Genomic DNA, 24,189 nt, shown 5'->3' on the forward strand with positions numbered 1-24,189 from the left:
TTTTCAAACATGGGGTCGCTTTTTGAATGCAAGTGCACTGCAGGGTCTACCTTGCCCCGCCGGCTTCCCGCCCCTTCTCCAGGCCTGGCCCCTGCTCCCTCCCCCCTTCTTCCCTCCCCCATCCTCACTCACGCTGGAGGGAGAAGGTTGGGGTGCACGGGAGGTGGCTGGAGACTCTGATCTTTGGCTAAAGGCTTTGGCGTGCGGGGGGGGGAGTTGAGGAGCAGGAGGGGGTTCAGGGTGCAGGCGCTGGGAAGGAGTTTGGGTGCAGGGCTAGGGCAGGGCCGGCCTTACCAGGAGGCGAATTGAGGTGGCCGGTTCAGGTGCCAGACTGTGTGTGTGTGGGGGGGGGGGTGCCACCCGGTCCCAGAGTGTAGAAAATTGTGTCTGGTGCTGGGGCAGGGGTAGGTAGCAAAGCGGCCCCATGAGAGGAGTAGAACAGGAAGGAGGCAGAATTGAGCCCTTGCAAAGCTTTGCCCCAAGCGAGGGGACAGGGGGGCGTCATTGGAGCTCCCCGCCGCAGGTGCCAAAATGTGGTGGGCCGGCCCTTCTTAGGGGTGCAGGAGGGGTTCGGAATGCAGGCTCCAGCTGGGCACCGCTTGCCACAAGTGGCTGCTGGGTGGTGGTGCCGGGGACCAAGACAGGCCCACCCCTACCCCGGCCCTGCACCACTGCCAAAAGCAGCCAGCGCTCTCCATCCCTGCCCCCATCTGCTCTGTGGAGATGGGGTACAGGCTGGGGGAGGGGCACCCTGACACCCTACCCGGCACAGAAAGCAGGAGGCTGGGGGGGAGGTGCGGGGGGCTCCAGCGTAGAGGGCAGCAGCAGCAGGGCAGTGCTGAGAGAGGCAGATGAAGTGCCAGCACCGGATAACCGACGGGCCAAACCTGTCAGGATCCCCTGTCAGAGGCTCCAAGATCTACCAGTCGATCCTGATCGCCTTGTTACCCGCACAAATTTCTCTACCCCCCATCTCCCCCAGCCAGCCCTGCTGTCCCTGACCCTCCCCGCCAGCTCTACTTCCTGCCGACGCCCACCCCCTTCCTCCCGGCCAGCCTCATTCCCCCCCGGCCGGGTCCTCACCCCCATGACCCCGATCATGTGTGTCCGTTTTTGGTTTTTTTTTAAGATTACCTGGTGACCATAGCTGTGAGGGGCAAGGCGGGTGCCTGAGCCGTTGTGCGTGTGGGGCTGGGGCGAGTCCCGGATGGCGCCGCGGGCCCGCAGGTGGCGGGCACGTGACCTAGGGTGGGTGGGGCTGCCCCTGCAGTCCTGTGTGGCGGGTTATTTTTTACTTTTACCAGTTGAGATCGGGCCTGATCGGATCCAAAAGTACCTTAAAACCGTCTCTTGGAGAAAAGGGTGGTTTATTAGATGATGAGCTTTCGTGGGCCAGACCCACTTCCTCAGATCAAATAGTGGAAGAAAGTAGTCACAACCATATATACCAAAGGATACAATTTAAAAAAATGAACAAATATGAAAAGGACAAATCACATTGCAGAACAGAAGGAGGATGCGGGGGGGTGGGAAGGGGGAGGAAGGAAGGTAAGTGTCTGTGAATTGCTGATATTAAAGGTAGGGAGAGTGGGATGTTTGTGAGTTAATGGTATTACAGGTGATAATTGGGGAAACTGTCTTGATAATGGGTGAGAAAGTTCAAAGACTTGTTAAGTCCTTGTTGGTAAGTGTCGAATTTTAACATGAATGACAGTTCAGAGGATTCCCTTTCAAGTGCAGATGTAAAAGGTCTTTGTAGCAGAATGCAGGTGGCTAAGTCATTTAGAGAGTGTCCTTTCTGGTTAAAGTGGCAAGAAACTGTTTTCTCTTTGTGATCTTGTCTGATATCTGTTTTGTGGGCATTAATCCTTTGGCGAAGTGTCTGAGATGTTTGTCCAATGTACATAGCAGACGGACACTTTCGGCACATGATAGCGTAGATTATATTTCTGGATGCGCAGGAATATGTGTTCTTGATCTTATAACTCACTTGGTTAGGTCCAATAATGGTATCAGCAGAATGAATATGTGGACAAAGCTGGCAACGGGGTTTGTTGCAAGGGAAGGTACCAGGGTTGGTATTAGTGTGGTATGTCCTGTGGTGGTTGGTAAGAATCATCTTGAGGTTAGGTGGTTGTCTATAGGAGACTATGGGTCTGTCTCCCAGAGCCTCTTTGAGTATGGTATCCTGTTCCAATATAGGCTGTAGTTTATTGATAATGTGTTGGACAGGTTTAAGTTGGGGGTTGTAGGTGATGACAAGTGGTGTTCTATTGTTGGTTTTCTTGGGTCTGTCTTGAAGTAGATGGTTTCTAGGTATTCGTCTGGCTCTTTCAATTTGCTTTTTTGTTTCTCTGGGTGGGTAGTTGAGATTTATAAATGCTTGGTAGAGATCCTGAAGCTTCTGGTCTCTGTCAGTGGGGTTAGAGCAGATGCGGTTGTATCGAAGGGCTTGGCTATAGACGATGGATCGTGTGGTGTGTTCTGGATGGGAGCTGGATGCATGTAGGTAACTGTATGAGTCAGTGGGTTTTCTGTAGAGAGTGGTGTCTAATTTTCCATTGTTGATTTGTACGGTGGTGTCCAGGAAGTGGATCTCTCGTGTAGAATGGTCCAGGCTGAGGTTGATGGTGGGGTGTAGGTTGTTGAAATCTCTGTGGAATATCTCCAGTGTTTCTTGGCCATGTGTCCAGATCATAAAGATGTCATCGATGTACCGTAGGTAGAGGAGGGGTGAAAGGGGACGGGAGTTGAGGAACCGTTGTTCTAGGTCAGCCATAAAGATGTTAGCATACTGTGGGGCCATGCGTGTACCCATGGCTGTGCCGCTGATCTGGAGGTATAAGTTGTTCTCAAACCGGAAATAATTGTGGGTGAGAAAACCCACTGACTCATACAGTTACCTACATGCATCCAGCTCCCATCCAGAACACACCACACGATCCATCGTCTATAGCCAAGCCCTTCGATACAACCGCATCTGCTCTAACCCCACTGACAGAGACCAGAAGCTTCAGGATCTCTACCAAGCATTTATAAATCTCAACTACCCACCCAGAGAAACAAAAAAGCAAATTGAAAGAGCCAGACGAATACCTAGAAACCATCTACTTCAAGACAGACCCAAGAAAACCAACAATAGAACACCACTTGTCATCACCTACAACCCCCAACTTAAACCTGTCCAACACATTATCAAGAAACTACAGCCTATATTGGAACAGGATACCATACTCAAAGAGGCTCTGGGAGACAGACCCATAGTCTCCTATAGACAACCACCTAACCTCAAGATGATTCTTACCAACCACCACAGGACATACCACACTAATACCAACCCTGGTACCTTCCCTTGCAACAAACCCCGTTGCCAGCTTTGTCCACATATTCATTCTGCTGATACCATTATTGGACCTAACCAAGTGAGTTATAAGATCAAGAACACATATTCCTGCGCATCCAGAAATATAATCTACGCTATCATGTGCCGAAAGTGTCCGTCTGCTATGTACATTGGACAAACATCTCAGACACTTCGCCAAAGGATTAATGCCCACAAAACAGATATTAGACAAGATCACAAAGAGAAAACAGTTTCTTGCCACTTTAACCAGAAAGGACACTCTCTAAATGACTTAGCCACCTGCATTCTGCTACAAAGACCTTTTACATCTGCACTTGAAAGGGAATCCTCTGAACTGTCATTCATGTTAAAATTCGACACTTACCAACAAGGACTTAACAAGTCTTTGAACTTTCTCACCCATTATCAAGACAGTTTCCCCAATTATCACCTGTAATACCATTAACTCACAAACATCCCACTCTCCCTACCTTTAATATCAGCAATTCACAGACACTTACCTTCCTTCCTCCCCCTTCCCACCCCCCCGCATCCTCCTTCTGTTCTGCAATGTGATTTGTCCTTTTCATATTTGTTCATTTTTTTAAATTGTATCCTTTGGTATATATGGTTGTGACTACTTTCTTCCACTATTTGATCTGAGGAAGTGGGTCTGGCCCACGAAAGCTCATCATCTAATAAACCATCTTGTTAGTCTTTAAAGTGCTACATTGTCCTGCATTTTGCTTCAACTACCCCAGACTAACACGGCTACATTTCTATCACTATCCTGGAGAAAAGGTTATCCCATGCAAAGTTTGGTTGCGGTAGCTCTTATAGTGTCCAAGTTATTAGAGCACACACGTACAAACATTCTCCTTTATAGCTTAGATCATTTTACTAACCAATCATAACAAAATCACCTACCCAATCATCCCCCACCACCTTCATTGATTTACACCTAGCAAAATTAATTATACAGCAGATAGAAACAGTGACATTCGCCAAAGAATCAATGCACGCAAAATAGACATCAGACAGTTTCACAAAGAAAAAACAGTTTCTTGCCATCGAATGGGCATTGTCTCAACGACCTTACTACCTGCATCCTGTTTCAAAGAGATTTTAACACAAGATTTCAAAGAGAAGCCTCTGAATTGTCATTCATGCTTAAATGTGACACTTTACGAATGGGCCTTAACAAAGATGCTAATTATCTTACCCATTACAAAGATCGCTTCCCCAATTATCACCTCTAATATCATTAGCTCAGACGTTAACCCTCCCCCCTCACCTCCCCTCTGGTCTAAAATCTGATTTGTCTATTTGATATGTGTTCCTTATTTTGGATTGTATCCCTTTGGTATATATGGTCCTGCCGATTTTCTTCCATAATTTGATCTGAGGAAGTGGGTCTGGCCCACGAAAGCTCATCACCTAAGAAACCATCTTGTTAGTCTTTAAAGTGCTACGTAGTCCTGTCTTTAGTGACAAACCAGACGGAGATCACACAGTCAAACAATAAGGAAGTGTGATGATACTGACCATAGAGTGAGGATTCCGCAACTGCAAATATTGATATGCAGTTTCTTGCCAGACAGAACGCTGCGCCTTCAGTTTTCTTTACCCGTCTTGAGCTCTGTTTCTTTATCTGGTGACAGTGGGGAGCTCGCAGGACAAAGTCCCCTCCTCACAGCCTGTGTGTGACTTTATTTTAATGCAATTTAGGTGGAATGTGAGGATGCAACTCCAGGCCTTACAGCTGATGGCTGCTGCTCTTCAGTCTGGCTGCAGAAGGCGGCTTTGGTTCAGGCCTAGCACGGGCCTTCCGGCATGGCTACCGAAAAGCCAGATTGTTGGTGACCCCTGTTTTAAGGCAAAGCAGGACTCGGCAGGCGGATACGGACCGTGATGAGCGGCCAGGCCGGGGCTTGCTCTCTGGACGGGCTCGCCCTCGCCAGACAAAATTGCATCACCGCAGAAACGTGGGACCGACTGGGAGAAAAGGCAGCTCCGCCTCCCTCCCCCGCCCCCTTGCAGGCCTGAAGGGGTCCCCCAGGATGCTGGCCCTCGTGGTCGCCCTCTGGCAAGCTGCAGCGCGGCGCGTTCAGCCGCCTGTGAAATGGGAAGATTTCTGTGCCTGCCTCCAGACGGGCACTCTGAGCATGGTGCCTGTGTGCGTATTACCGTAACCTACGCCAGTCAACACCTTTCTGCACTGTCCCAGTGAACCCTTGGGCGCAGATCATGCCCCCGTTGGTCCGGGGGGTGGGGCAGCCCCACTGTTAATGCAGTGGCCATGGGGCAGGCAACACCAACATGCCCTCTTGGGAGATGCAGAAAGCTTCGGGGCTTGCTAGTCCGTTGTTGGGTCCTTCCCCGCAGGGTGTCCTGTAGAAGGGCTGGGGCCTCTAAAGTTCCCCCCCCTGGATTTCATACTTGCGGTCTGCTCAGAGTGGCGCGCCCTGTTCCTAAGCGCAACAGCGTGTGAGCGGGGGGCAGCCTTGCCTTGGGGCGGGGAGTTTGAACAAGCAGAGGGAGGCGGGGGATTACGGAGGAGGAAAGGCCGGGCACGCCAGCCACTGCAGGATCCTTAGAGCCGCAAGCACCGAGAAGTGGGGCGCCCCCGGGCCCTGCACCCCCGTCCGCAGCCAGACGGGACGCCCAGCCAGCAGGGAGAACAAAGTGAATTGCTTCTTGGGGACACAGCGTAGCACAGGCTTGTCTGCACAGGGGCAGGAGCAGCCAGGCCCCCCCCCGCGTGGGGAGAGGGCGGCCCAGAGCCAGGGGCCTGCCCCCCATCTCTGCCCCCCAGCCAGCGAGACTCGCTCAGCTGCCCATCTCTGTCCCTCCAGCCTTTGTCCAGCTTGCCCAGCAAAAAGAGTCCCCTGGTTACACCCCGGCTACGTCTACACTGGCATGATTTTCTGGAAATGCTTTAAACGGAAAAGTTTTCCGTTAAAAGCATTTTCGGAAAAGAGCGTCTAGATTGGCACGGACGCTTTTCCGCAAAAGCACAGCAGGGGGATGGATGGGAGGGGCCCCACCTGCCCCCTATTTTCCCCCGGAGGGTTTAGACGGGAGGGGCCCCCTGACCTCCAGGGGGAGGGACGGGAGGGGCTCTGAGGGGGACTGGCTGCCGGGGGATATTTTGAGCCCTGCCCCGTCCAACACCCCCGAAATCTGCCCCAACCCCCCCCTTCGCAGCATCTTCGGGCTCCGGCTGGCTCCTGCCCAGCTCCGCCCGCGCCCCGGAAGTGCAGGGGGATCCCCCGCCCCACCCCCACCCCGAGCCGGCTCCAGCCTCAGGCCGGCCCCAGGGCAGCACTCGGGGGGTTTATATTTAGCTTCACCCTCTTAGGGGCTTATCAGCCCGAGCGCCTCCCACCCCAAATAGGGGCAAAGCAGCCAGGCCCGAGGCAGATAACGGGTCTGAGGCAGAGTCCAACCCCCACACCCCTCCAGCCAGGCCCTGCCCCATTCCCGGAGGCCGGACCCCCACCCCGTGCAGGGCAAATCATATTTTCCGTCTTCCCCTCCCAGTTCTTCCCAGGGCAGTCGCGGCAGGACATGGCAGACGAGTGAGTAGCGGGATTTTGACCTGTCTGGCTCCGGGAGGAGTGCGGGGCCTAGTGGTTAGAGCAGCTGCGCTGGGAACCTGGGTTCTCTCCCCTGCTGGGGGGTGGGGGATGAGGCCTGGGGGATACAGCAGCAGGGAGCCCAACCCATGGGACTTTTGAGGAGGGCACGTCAATGCCCTGCTGTGTGCCTCAGTTTCCCTGTGCACCAAGAGGACAAATCCTCGACTTGTGGGGGTGGAGAAGCGGGAGGTGGCTGGGGGGAGGGGCTGCCGCGCCTAATCCCCTTCGCTTTCTGTCTCCGCAGGGAGGACGTCACCGTAAGGAGGAGCCGGGGCATCTCTCCCCTGCGATGCCTGGGGGGATTCCTGGGGGGGTGGTTATGTGAGATCCAAGCCCGCCAACCACACCGGGTCTGCCCCTCGGAAGCCCCTCTACCTCGGAGCTCAGCTTCCCAGGGTTGCGGAAGGGGGGTAGCGTGCCCACGGACGGCCTCTCACTCCCTGGCGTGGGCTCCCCCCCACCCCCCGGTCTGGGCGGCAGCGTTTTAAAACGCCGCGCCCTTTCTCTTCCTCCTATCGCAGGCAGGGCCGTGCCGGCTGATCGCCCCGGCTCCGCCCCCCTCCGCTGGCGTCGTTCCCCCGACGTCCCCGGTCCGGGACATCGCGCCACCCCTGCTTTCCCGCGGGGCGGGGCGGGGCCTCCCCCTCGCTCCCCCCGCCCGCTCCGGGCCATCTCGGACGTCGCCTGCCCTGACGTCAGCCCAGGGCGACGGCCGAGCGGCGTGGGAGCAAGCCGCACACGGGCACCCTTCCCCGCCGCGGCGGCCGAGCAGCGCCTGGCCGGCCACGGGGAATGTGTGGGGCGGGGGCGCCTCGTCACAAGGAGACAGTCCCCTGCCCCATGCCCCGACCCCCTGAGCCAGCCAGGCCCTGCCCTGGGGTTGGGGGTGGGGGGGAGCTGGTGCCCCCTGGAGGGGACAAGCCCCTGCCCCATCCCCCGCCTCCCTGAGCCACCCACCCTTCTACTATAGATACTCTCCTGGAATTTACCCCCTGCTAAGTCCCCCCTTTGTAACCCCCTGCACCCCGGTAAATGACTCCGCCCACTTTCCAAACTGTTTCGGGTCGTTGCCTGTACTGGGGGGGGGGGTTCGCGTCCCTGCCCCCACTCCCAAGGGCAGCCCGGCCCCTCGGTGCAAACCCTGACAGCCTGACCCCCCCCCCCCCACCCCAGTACGAGGAGGAGGACGAGGATGTGGTGGAGGAGGAAGAAGAGGCCACTGAGGAGGAACCGGAGCCCCCCAAGCCGGCCCCCCCGCCCCCGCCGCCAGCTGCCAGGCCAACCCTCCGGCGCAAATCCTCCGCCAACTACCGGGCCTACGCGACGGAGCCGCACGTCAAGGTGGGCGCCGGGCCCGGGCCACGTCTCCCCACCCCCCGAGTCCTGGGGCTGGCTCCTGGCTCCGCCCCAGACTCCCTCGCAGTGGGGCAGGTCTGGGCAGCACCCAGTGGGACAGGGCGGGGCAGGGCTCAGAGCGGGGAGGGGGTATGGGCAGTGCCCATGGGGCAGGGCTCAGAGCGGGGAGGGGGTCTGGGCAGTGCCCATGGGGCAGGGCTCAGAGCGGGCAGGGGGTCTGGGCAGCACCCATGGGGCAGGGCCCTGGGGTTGAGGTTGGCAGGGGGTCTGGGCAGCGCCCATGGGGCAGGGCCCTGCTCACTGGTACCTTATAAAAAGTCTCTGGCTTGTTCTAATGCAGAGAAAATCCAAGATCACAGCTTCTCGGAAACTGCAGCTCAAGGTAATGTCTCAGGCGTCCCATCCGGCTGCAGGGGGGCAGGGAGGTGGGATGCTGGGTCGATGGGCCCATGGGAGGTGAGGCAGGAGCCCACGTCGATGGGCTCATGGGTGGGAGGCAGGAGGCCGGAGACCGGGTCGATGGGCCCATGAGAAGGTGGAAGGCCAGGTAGATGGGCTTCTGGTGGGGAGGAAGGGTTGATGGGCCCATGGGGAGGCGGGAGGCCAAGTCGATGGTCCAATTGGGAGGTGGGAGGCCGGGTCATTGGACCCGTGGGGAGGTGGGAGGCTGGGTAGATGGGCTCATAGCGGGGAGGCTGTGTCGATGGGCCTGTGAGTGGGAGGCAGGAGGCCGGGTGGATGGGCCCATGGGGAGGCGGGAGGCCGGGTGGATGGGCCCATGGGGAGGCGGGAGGCCAGGTCGATGGGCCCCTGGGGAGGCGGGAGGCCAGGTTGATGGGCCCATGGGGAGGCGGGAGGCTGGGTCGATGGGCCCCTGGGGAGGCGGGAGGCCAGGTTGATGGTCCTGTGGGGAGGCGGGAGGCTGGGTCAATGGGCCAGTGGGGAGACGGGAGGCCAGGTTGTTGGGCCCCTGGGGAGGCAGGAGGCCGGGTCGATGGGCCTGTGTGTCAGACAGGGGGTGTCAGCCAGCCCCTCTCACACCTGCAGACGCTGATGCTGCAGATGGCAAAGCAGGAGCTGGAGCAGGAGGAGGAGGAGCGGGGCCTGGAGAAGCAGCGGTACCTGGCCGAGCGCTGCGCCCCACTCGCCCTGGCCAGCCTGCCCCTGGCTGAGCTGCAGGTAACCCCTGGGCAGGGCGGGGGGGGGGGTCACTGGGGCGCTGAGGGACCGGCTGGGCCAGAGGGTTGCGAGGGGCGGGGCAGGGAACCGTTTTATCTCCCCCCACGGCACTGTCCCCCGGCAGGAGCTGTGCCGGGAGCTGCACGCCCGCGTGGACCGCGTGGACGAGGAGCGCTACGACATGCAGGTTCGGGTCAGCAAGAGCATCAACGAGGTACGGCCGGGGGCGGGGCTGGTGCCCTTCCGTCCCCACCCGCCCAGACCCCGGCAAGCCGCCCGGCCCCCCTGCGCAAGGGTCCTGGAGCCCAGCGCCAGCCCCCAGGGGCAATAACTGCAAAGGCCACTGGATGGTGCTGCAGGGCTGGGAGTTAGCCCCGCCCCTTGCGCTCCGCCCACCAACTCCCGCCCCCTGCAGCCCAGCGCCCCCTGCTGGGCCCCTCCCCCACCAAACGCAGCCCATCACCCCCTGCCAGGCCTTCGCCCCACCCCCTGCAGCCCAGCAACCCCTGTTGGGTCCCTGCCACACCCCCCGCACCTCAGCCCCCTGCCAGGCCCCGCCCTCCCCCCGCAGCCCAGCCCCCCTGCTGGGCCCCTCCCCCACCCTCCCAGCCCAGCCCCCCTGCCAGGCCCCCCTCCCCAGAGCCCCCTGCGGCCCAGTGCCCCCTCTTGGGCCCCGGCCCTGCTCCTCGCAGCCCAATCCCCTGCCAGGCGCCCACCCCGCGCCCCGCAGCTCAGCGCCCCCAGCGGTCCCCCCCCACCCTAGCGCCCCCTTTTGTTGCCTGACCCCTCCCCGATTCTGTTCCCCTCCCCCCAGATCGAGGATCTGAACCAGAAAATCTTCGACCTGCGGGGGAAGTTCAAGCGCCCGGCGCTGCGGCGGGTCCGGCTCTCGGCCGACGCCATGATGCAGGCCCTGCTGGGCTCCAAGCACAAGGTGTCCATGGACCTGCGGGCCAGCCTCAAGCAGGTCAAGAAAGACGATGCCGAGAAGGTGAGGAGGGGAGAGGGGTGGGGCGGGGGGAGGGGCAGGCCGGGCGCAGGGGGAGCAGGGAATTGTCCCCCCCACCGATATCAGGTCTGACCCTCCCCTCCCCCCGCAGGAGAACAGGGAAGTGGGCGACTGGCGCAAGAACATCGACGCCATGAGTGGCATGGAGGGCCGGAAGAAGAAATTCGAGACCTCGGGCGCTGGGCAGGGCTGAGCAGGTGAAACCCCCCATCCCCGTGTGCCCCACAGCGCCCCCTGCTGGGCGAGGCCGGGCTGGGTCAGAGGGAGCCTTCCCCACCGCCAGGACCCCTGCCCTGTGCCCCACAGCGCCCCCTGCTGGGCGAGGCCGGGCTGGGTCAGAGGGAGCCTTCCCCCACCGCCAGGACCCCTGCCCTGTGCCCCACAGCGCCCCCTGCTGGGCGAGGCCGGGCTGGGTCAGAGGGAGCCTTCCCCACCGCCAGGACCCCTGCCCTGTGCCCCACAGCGCCCCCTGCTGGGTGAGGCCGGGCTGGGTCAGAGGGAGTCTTCCCCACCGCCAGGACCCCTGCCCTGTGCCCCACAGCGCCCCCTGCTGGGCGAGGCCGGGCTGGGTCAGAGGGAGCCTTCCCCACCGCCAGGACCCCTGTCCTGTGCCCCACAGCGCCCCCTGCTGGGCGAGGCCGGGCTGGGTCAGAGGGAGCCTTCCCCCACCGCCAGGACCCCTGCCCTGTGCCCCACAGCGCCCCCTGCTGGGCGAGGCCGGGCTGGGTCAGAGGGAGCCTTCCCCACTGCCAGGACCCCTGTCCTGTGCCCCACAGCGCCCCCTGCTGGGCGAGGCCGGGCTGGGTCAGAGGGAGCCTTCCCCCACCGCCAGGACCCCTGTCCTGTGCCCCACAGCGCCCCCTGCTGGGCGAGGCCGGGCTGGGTCAGAGGGAGCCTTCCCCACCACCAGGACCCCTGCCCCACAGCGCCCTCCGCTGGCAGATGTGGGGCTGGGGGGGCCCAGCTCAGACAGGGCGCAAGGCCGGGGCGGCGACGTTGTTTCTTCTGTGGTTTCAGTTCCCTCTTCGCCTTTCTGTGTCCTTCCGGCAGGAGCAGAGACTCGTAGACGGGCGGGGGAGGAAGAAACGAAGGACCCCAGATCTGCCCCCCCCCGTCGGACCCCTCCCTGCCCCCCAATCCCTCCCCCCAAGGACTGCCCTGCCACACCCCTCGCAGGACCCCCCCCCCCCAATAAAACCTCTCTGAGCATCGCCGCCGTTGGTGCGTCCGTCTGTCCCGGGAGAGGGAGCTGCACAGGGGTCCCAGGGCCGGGGATGGGACCGGCAGGGGCTGCAGGCGGGAGTGGGGAGCCCAGCCCCCTCCCGCTAGCTCCCCCCCACCGCCAGGAGGAGGGCAGGCCCTGCTCCCCTCCCCCGCCTTTTAGGAGGAGGCTCTGTCCCCAGCTGGGGTTACTAACCCCAAGAGCCCGGGGTCCACGGCGGAAGAGGCTCCCCTGGGGTGTCGGGCACCCCTCCCCCCACCAGGCTCCGCCCCGCCCCTCCCTGCCCTGCCTGCCGGGGAGAGCCCCCCCCCGCTCAGCCCAGATCCCCTAGCGCCGCCCCAGATCTGGGCACGTCTCCATCCAACTCGCCCCACCCCTGCCTGCCCTGCCGCACCTGCCACTGCAGGGCCTGAGGCGCGCTCAGCCCCGTGACCGCAGCTCTAACCACTACACCCTCCTCCCCTGCGGGAGCCGGGACTAGACCCTGCCGCCCAGCCCCCCACGGCTCTGCCCACTAGGCTCCACTCCCGTCCCTGGGACTGGGGTTTCGAACAGTAACCACTAGACCCCACAGCCCGCCCAGAGCTAGGGATACGGACAAGGCGGGATCACGGTGCCCTGCCTGTTCCCCAAAGGTGCGCCTGGTCTCCCGGATCCTGCGATGTTCCCCTGCCTGCTACCCACCCCCTCCGCTACCTCTTCTCCATCCGGGGAGTCCACCCCCTCCCGTAAATCTCTCAGCAAGCTCAGGGGTCCCCACCTCTTCTCCTGCACCATGGCTCAGTGGGGGAGAACGCTTGGGGCACCTCCCTGTGTGCAGACCGCAGGTGGGGCAGGTCCTCGTCCCGGGCCGGCGGGTGCTGGTCCGTAAAGGCCTCCAGCGTCTGCTTCAGGGTCCCATGGGACCTCCCCACTGGCCCGTTGGACCGGGAGCGAGACGCCGAGGCCCAGGAGGGCTGGACCCTGCGCTTCTCCCGCACGCACCGGCGCAGGGCGGACGTGAAGTTGGACCCCTGGTCCGTGAGGACTCCTCGGGGACCCCTTCTTGGGCGTCGTTCCCCCCAGGGGAGACCCCTCCTCCTTCCGGGGCCACCTCCCGCGGTCCTGGGGCGCGCTCCTTCTCCGCGGCCACACTCGGGTTCGGCCACCTGCCCCTCCGCATCCTGGAACCGCGTCCCACGGCCAAGCCCCCCTGCTCCTACTGCCCCCCAGTCGCTTACTGCTCCATCCACGGGGTGCAGGCCACCCATCCTGGGCTACCACTGGGATGCAATATCGGGGGGTCCCCAACCCTGCACCCAGATGGGACTCAGCCCTTCTCCCTCCTTTCCTGCCCTAAGCCCCCTTCTCTTCCTGGCCCAGCTAGACTGACTCTTCCGCCAGGCCCTAGTCCCCAGCCTGCCCTTCCTGGGTAGGGGCTCCTGTCTCCTATGCCTGGCCCTGAGGTGCAAAGGCCCGATACACATCTGCAGTGCGACATGCCTCCCCGCGCCTCATGCAGAGAGTGACACACACACACGCACGCAGCACAATACAGCAAAGAGTGAATGTAACAAACAAGTGACCACAAGTCCCGAAATGCGGCCGACGCTTGTCAAGAGTCACCTTTCCCGGCTCCTCACGTTGCTTCTCCCCCCCTCCTGGGGCCTGAACCCCCATGTCCTGGGCCCAGCCCCATTGCTCACCAGCCTGCAGCCCCCTCGCCACCCAGCACCTGGATCCCCGGACCCTGCCTCTAGGAACACCCCCGGGTCTGTGGCTCCTCCGTGAGGGGCTCTGACCACACCGACCCAGCTCCAGTCTGCCCCGATCTCCCCAGCCCAGCTCGCCCGGCCCTGTCCTCAGCCCACGGCCAAGCCACGGCGGGTGGATCCCGTTGGCAGCCCGTGGCCGAGCTCCGTTAGCCAGACGTCCCGCCCCGCAGCGGGGAGAGGTCGGCCTCGATCCCGATCCACTCGGGCAGGAAGGCGGCTTCCGGCTTGAAGAGCTGGAGGAAGGGGGAATCGGGGAGGGTGTAGTTGGCCAAGTAGATGGTCTCCCCCCCGGCCAGGTAGGCGGCCCAGATGCCGAAGGTCCCGATGGTCATGATCGTGTGGTTGCAATGGGCCAAGAGAGCGAAATCCCTCCCCGGCGACGACTCCTTCCCGTCCCCCGAGAAATACACGTCCCCCCGCGAGGCGTCAATGTTCTCCCGGCACCAGTCCATCCCGTTGCTGGTCACCACGAAGACCGGCTCCTGGTACTTGGCCCGGAAGTAGCCCATGGCCTTGTCCAGGTAGGCCTTGTCCGCCACCACCCCTTTCCAACGCTGGGGCATCACCCGGACGTAGTCCCCCCTCCGGATGTGGACCCCCACGTAGGTCACGTTCCGGTGCTGCCCACGCAGCCTGGCCAGGTACCGGTTGGCCTCCTCCCTGACGTGGTTGTGGAAGGAGAATTCCTGGCGGATCTCCTGCCGGAGGTGGTGGTAGAAGGTCCAGGAGCAGGGGTAGCCCGTGAGCCGGATGTATTTCCCCTCGATGTGCCTGTACTCCTCCGACATCCAGTCGTGGAGCCCGTAATCCCTCCAGGGGATGAGCCAGACCTGGTATCTGGAGAGCACGGGCAGGGTGATGCGGAAGAGCGGGGCCAGCTGCTGGTGCATCTCCGGCGGGATGTAGGCCTGGCGCCCGTTCATCTTGGCCAGGGCATAGAGGGTGGCATATTGCCCCATGTGGTTCCCCAGGCGCCCCATGGAGTTCACGGTCCACATGCCCTGCTCTATGGCAGGGAGCTGCTTGTGCGGGGGCTTCACAGAGTCCCAGGGGGAGAGGAACTTCTGTCCCTGGTAGGAGAACTTCCTCTGCAGGTGTAGGAAGGCACAGATGCCCATGATAACCAGCAGGTTGAAGGAGATCAAGAGAACGTGCCGGGGAAGGACTCTAGAGATCAGGCGTCCCATGGCTCTGAGCAGGCCTGGCCTGGGGGGCAGGGACAGAGCAAGAATTTGAGAACCACATTGATGGGTCAAAATGTTGCCTGCACTACAAAGCTGGTGCCCTGGGCATGGGAAAATGGGGTGGAAAGTATGGGAAGGAGTGCGGGAAAGGAGGAGGGAGACATGAGGTAGGAACGGGGAGAGGTGGATGGGTGGCCAGATGTGGGGGAAGATGGTGCAGGTGGAGAGAAAGACAGAGGGCTAGAATGGCAGGTTGAGTCGATGGTTGGTTGATGATTGTGCAGGTTGGGTGTGTGGCCAGATGGGTGAGAAAATAATGTGGTTGGAGCAGAAGGCAAGGGTGGGTGTGAGGTTGGTTGATGGTTGGGTGGATGGATGGGCAGGTTGAGTGGGTGGTTGGCTGATGGATGGGCAGGTTGGGTGGCTGGTTGATTGATGGATGGGCAGGCTCAGTGGGGGGAGGGATTGACAGATGGATGGGGTGGTTGGGTGTTTAGCTGACAGATGGGCAGGTTGGGTGCATCATTTGTTGAGGGATGGGCATCTTGGTTGAGTGGGTGGGTGGCTGAGGGAAGGGCGGGTTGTGTGAGTGGGTGGTTGACAGATGGGCAGGGTTGGTGGGTGGGTGATTGAGGGATGGGTAGGATGGGTGCATCATTTGTTGAGAGATGGGCAGGATGGGTGGGTGGTGGTTGAGCGATGGGTAAGTTGAGTGGGTGGCTAATTGGTGGATGGGCAGGGTGGGTGGCTGATTGATTGATGGATGGGCAAGGTGGGTGGGTGACCAGTTGATGGATGGGCATGTTGGTTGGGTGGCTGGCTGACTGATAGGCAGGGTGGGTGGGTGATTGGCTGACAGAGAGGTATGACAGGGTGGGTGGGTGGGTGGTTGATGGATGGGCGGGTTGCGTGACTTGTTGGTTGGCAGATGGAGAGGTTGGGTGGGTGGATGGGTGGTTGAAGAATGGGCAGGATGGGTTGGAGATTGGCTGATGGATGGGTAGTTTGGATGGGTGGTTGGATGACAGATGGGCGGGTCAGTGGGTGATTGGCTGGCAGATGGGTAGTTTGGGTTGGTGATTGGTTGACGGATGGGCAGGTTGGGTGGGTGGTTGACTGATAGGCAGGGTGGATGGGTAATTGGCTGACAGATGGGTGGGTTGGTGGCTGGTTGGGTGGCAGATGGGTAGGTTGGGTGGGTGGGTGTTTGGACAATGGGCAGGGTGGGTTGGTGATTGGTTGATGGATGGGTAGTTTGGGTGAATGGGTGGTTGATGGATAGGCAGGGTGGGTGGCTGGTTGGATGATGGGCAGGGTGGGTGGGGGATTGGTTGATGGATGAGTGGGTTGGGTGGCTGTTTGATTGGCAGATGGGCAGGGTGGGTGGGGGATTGGTTGACAGATGGGTGGGTTGGGTGGCTGGTTGGTTGGCAGATGGGCACGGTGGGTGGGGGATTGGTTGACAGATGGGTGGGTTGGGTGGCTGGTTGGTTGGCAGATGGGCATGGTGGGTGGGGGATTGGTTGACGGATGAGTGGGTTGGGTGGCTGGTTGGTTGGCAGATGGGCATGGTGGGTGGGGGATTGGTTGACGGATGAGTGGGTTGGGTGGCTGGTTGGTTGGCAGATGGGCACGGTGGGTGGGGGATTGGTTGACGGATGAGTGGGTTGGGTGGCTGGTTGGTTGGCAGATGGGCAGGGTGGGTGGGTGATTGAGGGCTGGGCAGGGTGGGTTGGTGATTAGCTGAAAGCATCCTGCCAATCTAGACGCGCTTTTCCAAAAATGCTTTTAACAGTGTAGACATAGCCTAGGTGTAAATCAATGAAGATGATTGGGTAGGTGATTTTGTTATGATTGGTTAGTAAAATTGTACTAAAAGAATCGGTGAAGGTCTAGCTAAGCAAGACTCAGGTTTCATTATCTAAACTGGGGTCCAAGAAGGAGAAGAAGGAAGATCATCAGAAGCACTGAAGGAAGAAAAGGCTGGAAGAGGACCAGGAGGAGGGGGGAAGACCTGGAAAAGAAGAACCCCCCTCCGAGACACAGCCTAAGACCGGAGAGACTGACCTTGCCTGGCCAACAGGGGAAGGCTGCCTGTCTGTATCAGGACCGGTGAGCATGACCCTGAGTGCTGGTCTGGGAATCGTCACACGATAGAGGGTAAGGACATTACTGCGTGAGGCTCGTTCCCTGGCGAAAGATCCTGCCAGGCTGTTACACCCTGAGCCCTAGGAATTGGGCGAGGGTGGGTGTGTAAATTCCCAGGGTTGCACCTTGAGCCCTAGGAACTGGGGAAGGGTGGGTGTGTCCCTGCAGCGTGGAAGGGGTAGAGAAGTGTGTGTGGGTCACAAGGGGGTCGGTATCTATGGCCAGGGAGACCAGGATGTGGCTGCGCAGGGAATCTGTCCCCTTCTTACCTTGCTGAGATGGGATCCGGGGGCCCGGCTCCCATGTGGGCTCCCGGCCCGGTTCCAGCGGCGATGCTGAGTCACTTGACGATTTCCTCTCGCGCCTCTACCGGTGCTTAAACATTAACCCAGGCAGCAGCCACCAAGAGCTCGTGACCCCCTGCCCAGCCGCCCGGCATGTGGCACCTTTGGGGAAGCCACCTCCGCCCGGGTGTGACTGGTGGGGGGGGGGGGCTGTCTACTCTTGTAAGCGGCTGTTCCTGCCTGGCTGCATTCAGACAGTGGCGCCCAACCTGTCGGGGCTGCCAGGTGCCCAGGGTGGGGCCGCTCACACACGGGCGCCCGGGGGCGGGGCTGCTCATGCCCTGGGCGTCCGGGGGCGGGGCCACGCACTCGCCACCCGTCTGGGGGTGGGGCCGCCCCTGCGTGTGACGACGCAGTCGGGGTTCCCCGGCCCTGCCCCCCCAGAGCAGCAGGAAGAGACTCGCCAGGCGTAGAATCGAGGGGGGTTTATTGGCCCTTCAGAACACAGCACAGACGGGATGTGGCTACAGGGCCCAGGGCCAGGATGCCTCCGCCCTCGGGTTAGGGCCCATCGCCCCTAGGCCCCCCGCTTAGCTCTTTTCTCCATGCTTCCCAGACAGCCACTGCCTCCCTCCCAGCCCTGCCCCCCAGCCAGGTGCTGGTCTCCCCCTTTCTCCCTTTGTCTCTCCCTGGGAGGCAGAGCCGGGGTGTCTGGGTTAATCCACATTTGGGAGTCAGTGAGAATCTCCCATCCCGGCGCAGGGGGATCCCGGGTCAGAGAGCAGACACCCCCCCCCCCACTAGCCACAGCTCTCCCCCCGCTGAGAATGGACTGAGCAGGGTCACTCCGCTTGTGCCCTAAGGAAGTTTGGGTCCCCTGTCTGGGAGAGCCACTGCAGGGACATTGGTGCTCCCCTTGGCTTGGGCCAGCCTCCCCCCTGCCCGTCCGGTTGCTGCTCAGCTCTGGGGGGACCGGCCCGGGCCTGTCTTCGGTGGCCGTACCAGTCCTTCCACTGCCCTTGAGTCCTGGCCCGAGTCTCCCTCCAGGGAGGTCATCCCCTCCCCCAATTCTCTCCGCAAGCCCAGGGGGTCCTTTCCCCTCTGCACCCCGGCTCAGTCCGGGAGAACCTGGCAGACCCTCGGGGCGCCTCCCCCTGTGCAGACAGCAGGTGGGGCAGGTCCTCGTCCCAGTCCTGCGGGTGCCGGTGCATAAAGGCCTCCAGCGTCTGCTTCAGGGTCCCATGGGACCTCCCCACCAGCCCGCTGGGCCGGGCCCCATATGTTGGGGCCCAGGGTGCTCCCTGCCCTTGCCTAGGTCCAGAGTCCCAGCCTGGCTGGACTCTGTGTCTGCTGGGACGGGGCCCTGCCTGGAGTCCTTCCCTGGATCAAAGTTGCAAGCCCCTCGTTGGTTCTGGCTACGGCTGGTGACCAGGGTCCTGCAGGGTCCGTCTGGCCACTTCTGTAGGTCCCCCCCCATCAGCACGTCCAGCCGGTTCACCCCCACTTCCTTGGGGCCCTCGTTGGCCCCCCATTTCAGATGCACCCGGGCAACGGGCCCCTTAAACGGGATCCCGTCTATGCCCCTCAGCTGAGTGTTATTACCATGTGGTCTGGGGCCACGACCTCGGGCAGGGCCAGCGTCACCTCCGGCCCCGTGTCCCAGAAACCCGTCACCTCCCTGCCATCCACCTGCAGGGGCCGAGGCTCTCGCCCTGCCCCCACCCGGTACCCGGAGAAATCCGCCTCCCGAGGGTCAGACCTCCCAGGGGTGCACTGAGCATCCTTCCCCCCACTCTGTGCTGAGGTTTGCCTGCTGCCCTGCCTCTGGGGCGGCCTGTCTGGTCCCCTGCTTCAGCCAGTTAACCCTGGGAAATCCTAGGTCCTGGGACCTGTCCTGGTGCCTAGTGCACTGAGCCCTTGTCAGAGAAAAAACTGCCCCCCCAGTAAAAAGTTTGGCCGGGCTGTTTTTGTTCTGTACTTGGGAGAAACCGGCCGCACACTTCCTGTATACCATTGCCTTCAGACTCTCCCACCCGTCACCTTGGCGTGAGAACTGCGGGGCTTACCTGGTTGTATGAAACCTGCACAGTTTCGGCCCAACTCCTGGGACACAGACCCCCCCACTTGGTGACCATTGGGCCATGTACGGTAATATGCAAGCGTGGGAAAGCGATGTGCAGATTTGCGGATAAATACCCATCGCACAGTTCGCTCGAGGAGGTCTTCGCGACACACGTACCACCGTGCGTGTGCCTTCTCGTATACTCCAAAGCGCTGCCGGCCTGATCAACCGACCAGCCACCTCTCCCGACTCTCGGGCGTAACCAAGGCCTTCGCAACTGAACCGATATCTGTGAAATGTTCCGTGTGCTGTGTACGTTGGTATGTAGGATTTGATTTTCTTCGTTGTATAAGCTTAGTGTTGTACAGTAGTTGTTTTGGGTAGTACATAGAGTTTGTAGTTATCACTCTCATTTAATTAGTGTAGCTGGATATTGTTAGAATAGAGACTATTCCCCTTGCCGTTCCCATCCTTAGATCTCTGACACGTTTAACTAGAAATCGTAGAATAAATAGAATAAATACTGTAAATTCATTATTAGCACGGTCTACTAAAAATCTCAGAATAAATACTCTAAATTCATCACTGTTATAAATAAATATTTTTTATTTGCTAAAACGGTCCACCTGGTTCTGTCCTTCCCCCCTTGGGTATGCATCATCGGACCTGTGATTCTCGCGACACCCTCTTGTCGCCTTTTTGCTCGCAGTGATGGCAAGTTAGGTTCTGTGGGTCCTTTTCGGCTGGCTCTGCCTGGGCCCTGGCTGGCTCTCTGGGGCGCAGGTGACTGGTCCTGGTCCCTGGGGCTCGCCTCGGAGGTGACTCTCTCCGTTGCTCAGCCGAGATCCGGTCTCTGTGCGATTCCCTCTCTCTCCGGGACTCCCGCTCACACCCGGACCGGCTCTCTGTGAACTCGTCCGCCAGCCTCCCGGCTTCCTGGGGTTTTCTGGTCTTCGGTCCTTGAGCTGGGCGTGCACGCTTCATAGAACTGCTCCAGCATCATCAGCTTGAGCAGCTCCTCTGCGGTCTGGGCTCCGACCCCAGACACCCACTTGCGGCAGGATTGCGCCAGGCGGGAGGCCAGATCCACATAGGTCTCGTGGCCCCTTTCTGCACCCCCCAGAACTTCTTCCTGTGCATCTCGGGGGTCAGCCCGTACTTGTGCAGCAGGGCCTCCTTGACCCGGTTGTAATCCCCTGGCTGTAGGTCTTCCAGCTGATTGAGCACCCCGGCAGCCTCCTGGCTCAGTGCGGGGACGAGCTCCTGCAGCCAGTCAGCTGGGGGGACCCGTTGCAGTCCACAGGCCCTCTCAAAGGAGCTGAGGAACCCGTCTATGTCGCCCACGTCCTTCAGTTGGGCCACCACGAGCCTCTCCAAGCGTCTGGCAGTCCTGGGACTCTGGGGCCCGTCCGCACTTGGCGCAGCCGGGGCCCCGCCGGTTCTCCGCTCTGCCATGGCCAGCTCCTGCTGTCGCTGCCTCTCTCGGTCCTGGTGGTCCCTCTCTCGATCTTGGTGCTCCTTCTCCCGGTCCTGGACTTCCAATTCCTTCATCCGCAGCTGGATCTCCAGCCGCCGCAGCTCCGCTGGGCTGGCCCCTGCTGTGGCCGGATGGAGGCTGGCAGGGTTCCCCTGGGCAGCTGTCCTGTCTCCCCTGCCGGCTTCAGTCCTCCGCCCCCTCTGGGAGCCTGAGACGCTCCCAGGGGGGTCTGGCTGCTCCCCACTGGGACAGGATCCCGGCCCCATGACTGGTCATTCTCCTCCAGCCGGGCAATCAGCTGGGCCTTGGTCGCTTTTCCCACGGGCAGGCCCCTCTCTCTGCACAGCCCCACCAGCTCTGCCTTCAGTAGTCGGACGTAGGCCATCTCCCCGCCGGTCCCCTCGGTGCGGACTCACCGGTCTAGTGCTGCAGCGCCCCACGATCCCCAGGAACCGCTTCGCTCGGTCTCCAGCACGCCTGGCTCTAAGGCCCTTCCGTCCACTGCGCCTTGTCGCTCGCTGCGGGGAGCTCCATCCACGGGGTGCATCCCGCCCCCGCCCCTGGTGTGACGACACAGTCGGGGTTCCCCCGGCCCTGCCCCCCCCAGAGCAGCAGGAAGAGACTCTGCCAGGCGTAGAATCGAGGGGGGTTTATTGGTCCTTCAGGACACAGCACAGCACAGACGGGATGTGGCTACAGGGCCCAGGGCCAGGATGCCTCCGCCCTCGGGTTAGGGCCCATCACCCCTAGGCCCCCTGCTTAGCCTCTTTTCTTCATGCTTCCCAGACAGCCACTGCCTCCCTCCCAGCCCTGCCCCCCAGCCAGCCGCTGGTCTCCCCCTTCCTCCCTTTGTCTCTCCCTGGGAGGCTGAGCCGGGGTGTCTGGGTTAATCCACACTTGGGAGAGTCAGCGAGAATCTCCCATCGCAGCGCAGCGGGACCCCGGGTCACAGAGCAGACCCCCCCCCACTACGCCACAGCGCGCCCAGGGCCGGCACCGCGCATGCGCCACGTGCTGGAGGCGGGGGCGGGCGCACATAACTGCCCCAGCGGGCGCCATGGCATCCATGGGCACCGCGTTGGGGACCACTGGGGTATGGTGTCCCACTGACTCACTCCACGTGTGTATTGGGCCTAGACACTTAAGGGCCAGACAGGCGGGACTGTCACCAGGCTGGAGGGGAGGGCCTGTGGCACTATACCTGGCTCACAGAACTGGAAAGGACCTTGAGAGGTCATCGCGTCCCGTCCCCCTCACGGCAAAGCCAAACACCACCCCTGACAGATTTGCCCCAGAACTCTCACTGGCCCCCTCAAGGGGTTGAACTCCCAACCCTGGGTTTAGGGGGCCCATGCTCAAGCCACTGAGCAGCCACTTGGCATAGGGTGAGTGAGGAGGTTTAAGACCGAGAAGCGGGGTGAAGCCTCCCCCCCCCCCCGAGAGGACTAAGGCTGTTCCCTGGCTCTTGTGCTGACATTGCTGCTAAGCTACACTGCATTTCTGAACAAATAAACCTACTCTACTGGCCAGCTGAGAGTCACATCTGGCTGCAGATGGGGGTGCAGGGTTGGGCCCCCCCGACGCGCCGTCACACTGGGCCAGGCCTCTAGGGAATGGGGGTGGGGCCCAGCATGACAGACAGCAGCCAGGACACCTGGGTTCTCGCCATGGCTCCAGGAGGGCAGTGGGGTCCAGTGGTCAGAGCGGGGGAGGGCGGCTAGGTGGCAGGACTCCTGGGTTCTCGTGGGACAGGTTTCCAGCGGACTCTCCGCGCTGACCCCCCCCCGCGGCAAAGGGTCAGATTCAGAGGGGGCGTCGGAGGGCGGATTCGGATGTTCCCTGTGATTTCCTGGGGCACGGCTCCAGGACTGGCTCTTTCTCCCGGGGAGCGGGGCGGCTGCGTGGCCCATGCAGTGAGAATAAACCGGTGTGGGCCTTAGCCGGTGTCCTGGTCTCTGCGCGGGGGGAGGGGGATCTGGAGGTTGATGCAAATTTCAGGGGCAAAATTTGGGGCACGGTGACAGGTGGAAACGCAGCCGGGGGCGTGATTTGAACTGAGTCCAGAGGACAAGCCACTGCAGAGTGGCACAGCGCCCCCTAGTGCCGCCCTGGGGCATTGAGCCAGGAGTGACTGGGGGAGAGACCGGTCCCTGCTGGGCCCCTGGTCTCCCTCCCTGCGGCACAGCGCCCCCTAGCGCCGCCCTGGGGCATTGAGCCAGGAGTGATTCCGGGGAAAGACAAGCCACTGCAGCGTGGCACAGCGCCCCCTAGCGCCGCCCTGGGGCATTGAGCCAGGAGTGACTGGGGGAGAGACCGGTCCCTGCTGGGCCCCTGGTCTCCCTCCCTGAGGCACAGCGCCCCCTAGCGCCGCCCTGGGGCATTGAGCCAGGAGTGACTCTGGGGAGAGACCAGCCCCTGCTGAGCCCCTGGTCTCCCTCCCTGCGGCACAGCGCCCCCTAGTGCCTCCCTGGGGCATTGAGCCAGGAGTGACTCTAGGGAGAGACCGGCCCTTGCTGGATCCCTGGTCTCCCTTCCTGTGGCACAGCGCCCCCTAGCGCCGCCCTGGGGCATTGAGCCAGGAGTGACTGGGGGAGAGACCGGTCCCTGCTGGGCCCCTGGTCTCCCTCCCTGCGGCACAGCGCCCCCTAGCGCCGCCCTGGGGCATTGAGCCAGGAGTGACTGGGGGAGAGACCGGTCCCTGCTGGGCCCCTGGTCTCCCTCCCTGAGGCACAGCGCCCCCTAGTGCGACCCTGGGGCATTGAGCCAGGAGTGACTCTGGGGAGAGACCGGCCCTTGCTGGATCCCTGGTCTCCCTTCCTGTGGCACAGCGCCCCCTAGCGCCGCCCTGGGGCATCAGGGCCCCTGTGGGGCCTCCGCTGTCCCTGCAGCCCAGCGCGCTGGCACCCGGGGCCCTGTTGGGCGAGCGCCTTGTGTCCACACATGGCGCTGCTGTGTGCAGATCCTCTGCTTTGGAACGGCTGAGCCTGGGGGGTGAGGTGGCGGGACCCGGGTGGGGGGGAGCTTGGCGGGCGAGGGGGCTGGCTACAGAGGACGTGAGCCACACAAAATTCTCTGTGACTTACACACCCGAGGGCCCCCCCCCCAGTTTCCCCCAGTTCCTAGGGCTCAAGTGACCCTCTCAATTTCACCTCCCCCCTTTCTGTGGGATCCGGGCTTGATCTTCCACGGGACGCATCACCTCTGTTTCTCAGCGGTCGCCCTGGCAGAACGAGCCTGCTGTTCCCCTCCCCCGCCCCCCGCCACGTTCTTCGCGGCCCGTCCGGATCGGGTCCATGTGGGGGGGGAGGGCTCCAGTTTCCGGGTGGCCACAGCTCTGCTGTCCACCCACGTTTGCGTTCCCCGTGTGTAGGCCTGGCTCGGCCAGGACCGTCTTCCGAAGGGTATTTCTGCGCGTCGGGGGACGGGCTCTGCGCCCCCGGCTCTTCTCCTCCCTAGGAGTTGACTTCCCAGCATGCTGACACCCAGGGCCGGCTGGGCGAGCACGTCCCAGGTCCGCCCTTGCTGCCACC

At 61.7% G+C, this 24,189-nt stretch overlaps 2 protein-coding genes across 4 annotated transcripts; one reads left to right on the plus strand and one right to left on the minus strand.

Annotated features, from left to right (window-relative positions):
• Positions 1 to 7,055: 7,055 nt before the first annotated feature.
• On the plus strand, positions 7,056 to 11,734 carry LOC142825613 (troponin I, cardiac muscle-like). Of its 3 annotated transcripts, none has more exons than XM_089770102.1 (8): positions 7,056 to 7,241; positions 8,158 to 8,325; positions 8,681 to 8,722; positions 9,388 to 9,519; positions 9,644 to 9,733; positions 10,334 to 10,510; positions 10,620 to 10,725; positions 11,579 to 11,734. In XM_089770102.1, exons 1-7 carry the CDS (start codon positions 7,071 to 7,073, stop codon positions 10,719 to 10,721), a joined length of 882 nt encoding a protein of 293 aa, XP_089626228.1. In that variant the 5' UTR covers positions 7,056 to 7,070; the 3' UTR covers positions 10,722 to 10,725; positions 11,579 to 11,734. The 3 variants fall into 3 exon arrangements, with proteins under 3 accessions (XP_089626228.1, XP_089626230.1, XP_089626229.1); XM_089770104.1 differs by having other exon boundaries at positions 11,546 to 11,731; XM_089770103.1 differs by having other exon boundaries at positions 10,620 to 10,724; positions 11,575 to 11,731.
• A 1,623-nt stretch (positions 11,735 to 13,357) lies between these two features.
• On the minus strand, positions 13,358 to 17,246 carry LOC142825614 (galactoside alpha-(1,2)-fucosyltransferase 2-like). The gene is made up of 2 exons (XM_075917593.2): positions 17,106 to 17,246; positions 13,358 to 14,710 (listed from the first exon to the last, which is right to left on the minus strand). The coding sequence occupies exons 1-2, from the start codon at positions 17,138 to 17,140 to the stop codon at positions 13,651 to 13,653; spliced, it is 1,095 nt and encodes a 364-aa protein (XP_075773708.2). The 5' UTR covers positions 17,141 to 17,246; the 3' UTR covers positions 13,358 to 13,650.
• Positions 17,247 to 24,189: the final 6,943 nt, after the last annotated feature.

Source organism: Pelodiscus sinensis, chromosome 18, assembly GCF_052426305.1.
Source record: "Pelodiscus sinensis isolate ZL-2025 chromosome 18, ASM5242630v1, whole genome shotgun sequence".
NCBI lineage: Eukaryota > Metazoa > Chordata > Testudines > Trionychidae > Pelodiscus > Pelodiscus sinensis.

What these genes read in the sequence shown, in the direction of transcription:
- LOC142825613 (XM_089770102.1), top strand. Translation starts at nt 7,071, where the DNA reads ATGGGACTTTTGAGGAGGGCACGTCAATGCCCTGCTGTGTGCCTCAGT. An exon ending in CGACGGAGCCGCACGTCAAG is followed by an intron (nt 8,326 to 8,680) that starts GTGGGCGCCGGG and finishes GTTCTAATGCAG; the next exon opens with AGAAAATCCAAGATCACAGC. An exon ending in CTCGGAAACTGCAGCTCAAG is followed by an intron (nt 8,723 to 9,387) that starts GTAATGTCTCAG and finishes TCACACCTGCAG; the next exon opens with ACGCTGATGCTGCAGATGGC.
- LOC142825614 (XM_075917593.2), bottom strand. Translation starts at nt 17,140, where the DNA reads ATGGGAGCCGGGCCCCCGGATCCCATCTCAGCAAG. An exon ending in CCGGATCCCATCTCAGCAAG is followed by an intron (nt 14,711 to 17,105) that starts GTAAGAAGGGGA and finishes CCTGCCCCCCAG; the next exon opens with GCCAGGCCTGCTCAGAGCCA.